Source organism: Wasmannia auropunctata, unplaced genomic scaffold (assembly GCF_000956235.1).
Source record: "Wasmannia auropunctata unplaced genomic scaffold, wasmannia.A_1.0 LD335989.1, whole genome shotgun sequence".
Lineage (NCBI taxonomy): Eukaryota > Metazoa > Arthropoda > Insecta > Hymenoptera > Formicidae > Wasmannia > Wasmannia auropunctata.
Genome location: NW_012026901.1, coordinates 200,926 through 210,161, shown reverse-complemented (window position 1 = coordinate 210,161; position 9,236 = coordinate 200,926). Strand labels below are relative to the sequence as shown.

Sequence of the window (9,236 nt, the reverse complement as noted above, 5' to 3'; positions counted from 1 at the left end):
CGTGTGCTCTTCCGATCTATATAACAAGGTTTGAGAAAAAAACCGAGAAAAAAAGAATAAGTGCAGAAAGTGGACCTTGAGCACTTGGAAAATATTTATATCATATCGTGGAGGCAAAGGGCAATCAGCCCTTACGTTAGCCTGTCACGTAAAGGTTATAAAATCATACAATGCATGATTTTCATGATGCCAATTTCCTTGCTTTCTGACCACAATACCGGGATTCTCAAATGCTTAACGACGATATCGTATTGCGCATAACCTTTCTTATGTGGCAGATACGGTTTATCTAAGAAAAGCTGGGCTGCGTTCAGAAACTTCGCCTAGGTGCTTCTAGATATCATTTTATCCTTGTTTAACATTCGGTGAATAACAAGGATAACATGATATATCATAAATTCCAGGCTGCGTTCCGCAAAGTGCATTATGCGCAAGATTGATCTTTTTTTATCTTTGTTTAACATTTGATAAACAACAAGGATATCATGCTATATCATGCGCATGATGCGCTTTGCGGAACGCAGCTCCTGAACGCAGCCCTGTTGAATGGTCAAATTCCAATTCAATCTGAATTTCAATCTTTAGTGTGGTACGGGCTTAAAGCTCGTTGAGATTGAGATTAGAATGAAATTTGACCAATTAAAACAAAGTTCACTAAATTTGAGATTGGTTTTCTTCCTTCTAATTGGTTAAATCCTAATTCAATCTTAATCTCAATCTTTAGTCTGATACGGGCTTGATGCGTGAAGGTGTCTAGCATGCATCAGAGCAGACCCAGCAGCATGCAAGTCTATCATGCAGAAAATCATGCATCGTGTGAAGCTTAATTTTTATAAATCATTAATCGCTTCATTGATAAAATTATCTCTCGGGAAATCTCGCATTGTCGTTACAGTGAGAACGATCGTTTTCCGAACACGGGACAGAGTTTGAAACAGTGCGGTTGTCGTCTTCAAGTCTACTACTGTCAATCCATCGCGATAAGATTACACGTGGCTGGAAAATTCTGTTGACGCCAACGCACTTACTGATGCCGGACACATTGAACATCGCAAAAGCCATAATCGCGCACAGCCCACAGGCGACGCACAACTGTACGATCGATGCGATCTTCTTTTTCTTCTTCTTTTTTATATAGCGTCTGCTCTCCGCTGAGAGTTAAGACGGCCAGGCCAGAATCCAATACTGTAATATAATTTCTTTTTAATTGAGAATAAATCTATATGTTGAGCCAGGGAGGATCCCGATTGAACACGTTACGATCATGGACATAGGAATACAAGGGGACAGAGCATAAAGTCGTAACTTCGGCGAGGGGAATGAAGCCGAAATGTGGGGGAGATTGTGCCCAGTTCACTCTTATTGGGTCCCAGTTCACCCCCTCCACAGCAAAAGTTGGTCTATTATCAAAGAGGATCCTCTCTGATTCTACGTTTTACGTGTATGCACATACATCTACGCCCTCTATGTAAACCGCTCTTTATGATGCTTACGATTCTCGAAGTATCTATATAATCGAAAGTCGCATGTCGATTAATCACCTCGAACGTGGAACACGCTTGAACTTATATCTCACAGATGTCGCTCGAGATATTTATTTTTGCCGACACTACTTTGACGCTTCTACTTTGACTATTTGCCATCAAATCGTACGTGTCGCAGTTTTCTTTCTCTCTTTTTTTTTTATAGAATTGTCAGGTTGCCGCTCGCTAGTTGTGCATCGCATGTGCGCGATTATGACTTCTACAATATTCAATGCGTCCGGCATCAGTAAGTGCGTTAACGTCAGCAGAATTTTGCAGCCACGTGTAATCTTATTAATCTTATCGCGATGGATTGACAGTAGACTCGAAGACAACAACCGTATTGTTTAAAACTCGATGCTCCGTTTCGGAGAATGAGCGATCGTTCTCACTGTAACGATAACACGAAACTTTGCGAGAAATAATTTTGTCGATGAGATGATTTATGATTTCTAAAATATATCATGACGTTATGTAACGTCGTTAAAAGTATTACAAAAAGTATTTAAATTACGTAAAGTATGTATATAAATATTCTTATCGCTCGTTCTGCGATATCGTTGAATCGCGTCTGTTTGTTTATTCTGTTACTAAATGTTTATTGCTTGAAATAAATGCGTGTTTACTTTCGCGTTTTTTGTGTCTTTGTTTTTTGTTTCAATGAAAATCGACTATCAAGCATTAATCTCAGAGCGATTGCATTACGTGACAGGCAAACATGATTGCCCTTTGCCCCCGCGACGTATAAATATCTTCTAAGTGCTAAAAAGTCTACTTTCTGCACTTATTCTGCACTTATTCTTTTTATCTCGGTTCTTTTTTCCTTAAATCTTATTAATTTTGTTTTTAAAAGCTAAAAGTTTGAAAAAATTTTTAGCCGAGAAAATAAATTTTTGTTTTATCAGTAAACGTATTTTGATTTGAATTAAAAAACAAGAGAAGAAAATATTGGAATATTCTAACAAAAAAGAAAAACAAATTTTTGCAGAAGCATGAAACTGCAAAGTTAAATTTCGTGATCGATAGCAATTAATACATGTGCCTACACATATGCATAAGTGATTCCAACTAAATTTTGAAATTTTTGAATTTTTAAAAATTCTCTATAAGTAATCTCTAAGATTTCTTTATTTTTTGTCTGAATGTATGCACTTTTACATTAAATATAATGCGTTTATTGTATATATATACACAATGAAATGTTCTAATATGAATGTAGAAACTTGAATTGCATGTTCTAGTTTAATTTTGGTTACATTTTGGCAGTACAGAGGCTACAAAGGATTTTTCAGAGGACTTACTCGGAGACCAAATTTCCTCAGATTACCACTCATTATACGGTGAAACCCAGAGAGACGGACTCACGATGGAAAGGTATATCTCCTTTAACGTTTCCTATTCAACAAAAAAAATAATATGATTAATGCAATGAGAATGTTTTTCTTTATCCACTAGATGTGAACATGGAGAGATACGTGGACGAAACCGACATTCTAATTGTCGGTGGCGGTCCAGGGGGGTTATCGGCAGCTATTCAAGCCCGTAGACTGGCCGAGAAGCATGGTAAGGAACTCAGGGTTACCCTTGTTGAAAAAGCGTCTGCAATTGGTGGCCATATCCTCAGTGGTGCTTGTCTGGATCCGATTGCCCTGAACGAGCTCTTTCCAAATTGGAAAGAATTAGGTGCGCCATTAAATACCCCTGTTACGGAGGATAAATTTGCATTTCTCACAGAAAAGAGGAGGATATCTATACCTATTTTCAAGGGAATGCCAATGTATAACCATGGAAATTACATAGTAAGGCAAGTCGAAATTTAATGTGGTCACAAATTTGTGAATGAAGGCTAAATAGTACATTTGTTTCGATTATAAAGATTTGTATATTTCTGTATAGGTTAGGCCACGTAGTGACATGGCTTGGCGAGCAAGCAGAAGCCGCTGGTGTCGAGATGTATCCTGGTTACGCAGCGGCAGAAGTTTTATATCACGAGGATGGATCTGTTAAAGGAGTGGCCACAAATGATGTTGGTATTGCTAAAGACGGCTCACCCAAAGACACATTCGAACGGGGTATGGAGCTTCATGCGAAATGTACAATATTTGCAGAAGGCTGTCACGGTCACCTGACGAAACAGTTATCAAAGAAATTGAATCTTAGAAAAGATTGTGAGCCACAGACGTACGGCCTTGGATTGAAAGAGGTAATTATATTGTCGAGTTAAATCTAAAAGAAGAAATTAAAATTATACAAATATAAAATGTTTTACATTTTAAAGTAAAATATCTTTTGTAAGATTTGGGAGATAGAGCCAAGCAAGCATCGACCTGGAGCAGTGGAACATACGGTTGGCTGGCCACTTAATAGAAATACATATGGTGGATCGTTTCTATACCATTTAAATGAAGAAACACCTCTGGTAGCAGTAGGTTTTGTCGTGGGATTGGATTATACTAATCCCTATCTATCTCCGTTCAAAGAGTTTCAGAGGTTTAAACAGCATTCTAGTATTAGACCAACATTTGAAGGAGGGAAAAGGTTGGTATCTTTATATAAAAGTACAATACGAGATTTTAATTGTATTATTTTGTATTCTCTACAGTTTGTTCTTTGTAATTCTAGAATAGCTTATGGTGCTAGAGCGTTGGTAGAAGGTGGATTTCAATCTATTCCAAAACTGCAGTTCCCTGGTGGTTGTCTTATTGGATGTACGGCAGGTTTTTTAAATGTGCCTAAAATTAAAGGAACTCACAATGCTATGAAAAGTGGCATGTTGGCTGCAGAAAGCGTTATTGAGGCGATTATAGATGCAGAAAATAATACCTCATCGACGAAAGGCTTAGAGCCGAAAACGTATACAGATAAAATAAAAAATAGCTGGATCTATAAGGAATTGAAAGCCGTAAGAAATATGAGACCCAGCTTTCACTCTTCTCTTGGCCTTTACGGTGGTTTAATGTACTCTGGGTTTTCTATGTTACTGGGTGGAAAGGAGCCGTGGACTTTGTCTCACGGAGGTAAGAATAGATTTATGCAGGAAATTTTTTGAAAAATTTTTTGAAAAATTTCTTGAAGAAATTTCTTGAAAATATTGCGTTAATTTCAAATATTTTAAACATTTTTGTACCGTATGTTTGTAGGTCCTGATCATAAGAAGTTGAAATCCGCAGCTAAGTCGACGCCAATAGAATATCCCAAACCAGATAACGAGGTGTCCTTTGATCTTCTGTCATCAGTTGCTCTAACCGGTACCAATCACGAAGCTGATCAACCAGCCCATTTAACTTTGATGGACGATACCGTTCCGGTAAAGAGAAATTTGGTTGAATTTGCTGGCCCGGAAGGTCGATTTTGTCCCGCTGGTAAGTCAATTTATTGCATTATACATTTATCGTTTTATTAATGTATTGTGTTTACTAATGCTTATGAATTCTTGATTGAATGTGAGATATATTCTATTGTTGCGAATCGTGTATAGTAGGTTGACTTTAATAAACTTTATGGATTTTGATTGAATATATTTATTACGATATATACGTGTATGTGTGAATATAATCCGTGATTAATAGCGACAGCAGCTGAGTCTGTCTAAGAAAATTTGATTTAAAAAATTTTTAAATTAAATGTTTTGTTCAGTAAATCAATTTTAATGTAATTTCGATATATAAAAAAATTTATGCTTTTGTACCTATATATTCAGTGAATTTATTTTGCAAAAAGGTATACATTTCTAGACTCGGGTGTACATGGGAAAATATATCATGTTTATAGATTTAATCTTTTGTTTTCTTGATATTCAATTTTTATTTATTTTAATTGTATTTGTTCTCTCTTACGAGCGTATTTTATTTCTTTTTGAATATTAAGATTAACTTTTCAATATTATAGTTTTTGATAAGAGCATATTAAATAAAAAAGTTTTTAAACTATTATATAGCATTATATAACGATTTGGCAAACAAATTTATTACTGATTATATATACAATTTCTTTCGTGATTATTTCTCTTCATTCGACTGCATTTGAAAATTATAATACAATATCCTTCATACAATATTTTCCTGTCATAAATGCTGGAAATATTCATTAAACTCAATTCCTCCAACAACGGTCTTATTCTGTTAGCGCAGACGGAGAAATTCATTATGTTAAGAATGAATAAGTAGTATACTTACCGCATTGCAGAGTTTGATATCTATTTCGTATAATTTTACGTCATTCGTGCCCTATTTCATTTTTAGATATTTAACAGATAATTTTAAAGCAATTTTTTCCCAACATATAATTAAATTACTTACTATATATTTATTAATAAAAGTTAACTCCAAATCTATTAAAATTTGTTGCAGGAAAAATATAAATGCAATATATTTCTTGAGACTTATTGAATTTTTAATTTGATTTCCACTTCTGTACGATTTTATTAATTGTTTAAACATTTGCTTGCCTTTTGCGAAAAATTTATCTGATGATAAATTATTTAGCACTTGAAAGGTACTATTGTCAAGAGAGATCAATTTTGTTCGCAATAAATTTTCGCAGTCTACAGGCAATTCCAGCTCCTTCCACTTCCGCCCTCGAGCCATATCTCCCTTCCCTTCCTTTTTCCAGTCTTGTCGGGGGTTTATCGACCGTTGTGTCCTTGAACCTGAGCTACCCGGACAACCCCCGCATGGCTAGACAACCCCGGACCAAGCTCAATCCCCAAAATCGAACAGCGCTCTGTAGCTCCGGCCAACAACCTCATCGTCGATTTATTCTTTCTCTCTCTGTTCCTTAAGAATTTTCTTATATTGTATTAATCCTGAAACAATGAAAGTACTGCGATATAATCAAATTTGTTATTAATCGTTCTTAAAAATTGGTCTTATTATTATAACAGAGTGAACTATACATTATATGTATGTATGTAATATAAAATGATTTTTCCATTAGGTAAATTAATTATAATGTTTATATTAGTTAATTTGATAAAGTTTGAAAATTTTAGTTACTATTTGAATATCTTTATTTTTATTATTAAATACATTTCTTACAAATACAAATTTTGCGGTAATATAATTTCTGCATTGTGTACAAGGCAAATGTAATTACTGTTAAATTTAATGATATAATTCTATGGAAAATCAGACAGATGTTGTTGCTGTTACATAAGAAATTCAAAATTATTACTGCACAGGGATAAAGGATGGAATTAGAAATGTTTAATTAGAAATAAAAGAATTATTATTATTGCAAAAATTACTTTAATTGTAATAAGCATGTTCTTAAACAGGTGACTAGGCGATTAATTTACAGATCTGTCAGTGAACTTAAGATCAACTTTTTTTTACACTTGTTTATAAAAATTTAATGGTTAAATTTTTTAACTGTTAAATATCCTGGAATTTAATTCTAGAAAACTCAATTATTATTATATTTTTATATACAATTTAAAAACAAAATTTTATTATCTTGTTAAATCCTCGAAATCATTTGATTAGTTTTAAATTTATATTATTTAAATTCATTGCCACAACGAGCGTTTTTCTTAATTTAAACTTTATGGCTGAAAGTTTGCATAGGGATATCCTATATATTTTATTGTGTCACATAAACGCCTTCGAAATCAGATAAATTTATTTGCCCGCCCTCTCACCATCTTTCTTGAATACCCTTGATTTTTACGATGTATTCTTTCTTCATTCCTATGCTTTTCCTTCCCGCTTCTCCGGGGTGCGTCTTCCCGTTTCGAACCCGGCGGCGAGTCGGGGTATCGGCGAGGAATTCGTCTGGGAGCTTTCCTACACTTTCCTACAGGATAGCTGCGCCGTCTGGAAGATGGTGGGGACCAGGTTATCGACTGTCTGGCCGAGGGCACGGCGTGACCTTCGCGGCGTAAATCTCACCCTCCGCAGAGTGCCAAGGATATATGCGTCTGCTGAATAAATTGCGCTGAATAAATCATCCCGCGCGTTGCGACATTATTAGCATTTTCGTAGAACAGTCAAACGACGGTTTTCAACCTTACATAATAAGTTACTCACGTTATTACAGTCGGTAGTAATTTTCGTGGTTTAGCAAGCTGGAGAGACGCTCGGTGATTTCCAGATGTATGCCCAACTCTTCATCGTTAGGAGAGGAAGATATGTGAGGGCAGTTTATTTTGCAAATCCAAAACACGTGTGTGCAATCTGGTTTTAGGTGTCTACGAATTCGTGCCGTTGGAAAGCGGAGACGGCGAAAGATTGCAGATCAACGCGCAGAATTGCATTCACTGTAAAACCTGCGACATCAAGGACCCGAGCCAGAACATCAATTGGGTCGTGCCGGAGGGTGGCGGCGGGCCAGCTTACAACGGCATGTAAAATATATCAATCGATCAACTCATTGGCTGGTTGATTACGTAAATATTTGATGGTCCACATTGTTTTATCGTTCAATATCGGTTTTATACGCTGAAATATATGGACGTATTGCAGCATCGTAATTACATTTTTGATGGCGGTATAATTATTGAAATTGAAATACACTACATGAATGGTGTAATTATTTTCAATTCGAATGAATCAATACAATTACAGATTAATCCCGATAGAAATGAGCAATCTATCTTTTCATCCATGCTTATGTATATAATTTTTCGATCATTGCAATTTACAAGATTTATTCCTTTGTTGAGATAATGTTTATTAAAACGTGTGTTGATCAAATTGAAAAAAAATTACGTGATACGTTAATTTGATGAAAATCTCGAAAATCTTTGTTTTTTCTTTCTTTACGAAAGATTCTTATTATAATAAATAAAACATAGGAGAGACGTTTTTGAAGCGCTTGCGTAATAGTGCTATTGTTACTACTTTTTGATAGAATTTGTATAAATAACAATTTATATATTATATTATATTTTTATACAGAGAGAATTTTGAAATATATGTACAACAGTGTATTATTATGGATTGTAATTTTTACCTTTGCTATTACTTACTATCCTTTTTCGCAGTAATAATCCAAAGCCTTTTTCCAGATTCAAGATTTTTCTAGGTGATGGCGGCATCGACAATTCTTTAAGTTTTCATAAGTAAAATATTTTTATTTGATGTCTTTTTAAGAGTTTCAGCAATTCAAAATTTCTATTCAAAAGTATATCATGACTCGTGTTTAAAATGAAAAAATTATTAAGTGTCCGTATAACAAAGATATGAAACTATATGATTTTTATAAATGTGAAAGAAGATACGAGTATCTTTTTAGTATCTTTCAAATCTCTATTTTTTAAATATTAAAATTATTAAATTATTAGAATTTTTTTTTGAAATTCAAGCTTTATAACTCATTAGGGATTTTATCAGCTATATTAAAACTTTAAACATTAAATTCACAAAAGTGGATTATTATGCTGAGAAATATAAAATTTAACAATTAGATTTAAAATAAATATAATTTTGCAAAGGTGAACAGGTTTACATAGAGAATTTAGAAATGTATTCGTTTCGAAATGTTTATATTTAAAATGTTTATATAGATCCATGCTCACTTTTTAATTCTGGATTTATGGATAAAATACATTTTCATTCGGTTGATATCGACGACTCGCTATTGTTCAATCTAGCTTTTCTACTGAAATTCGCGTCCCAAAGCGCGCGTAAATTTTTACGGCTCGCATTATTTCGTATTTGTCCGCAACACCTCTCTACCTGCCGGTATTATGATTTCCTATGAGACCGCGAATGA

General features: G+C 34.4%; 1 protein-coding gene across 3 annotated transcripts; it reads left to right on the top strand.

Annotated features, from left to right (window-relative positions):
- The first annotated feature begins 1,558 nt into the window (after positions 1 to 1,558).
- LOC105454010 (electron transfer flavoprotein-ubiquinone oxidoreductase, mitochondrial) lies at positions 1,559 to 8,467 on the top strand. 3 transcript variants are annotated; one of them, XM_011696322.1, is made up of 8 exons: positions 1,559 to 1,770; positions 2,790 to 2,897; positions 2,979 to 3,327; positions 3,420 to 3,726; positions 3,820 to 4,061; positions 4,146 to 4,540; positions 4,664 to 4,885; positions 7,707 to 8,467. In XM_011696322.1, exons 1-8 carry the CDS (start codon positions 1,725 to 1,727, stop codon positions 7,868 to 7,870), a joined length of 1,833 nt encoding a protein of 610 aa, XP_011694624.1. In that variant the 5' UTR covers positions 1,559 to 1,724; the 3' UTR covers positions 7,871 to 8,467. The 3 variants fall into 3 exon arrangements, with proteins under 3 accessions (XP_011694624.1, XP_011694623.1, XP_011694622.1); XM_011696321.1 differs by having other exon boundaries at positions 1,574 to 1,770; positions 2,795 to 2,897; XM_011696320.1 differs by having other exon boundaries at positions 1,574 to 1,770; positions 2,765 to 2,897.
- The last annotated feature ends 769 nt before the right edge of the window (positions 8,468 to 9,236 follow it).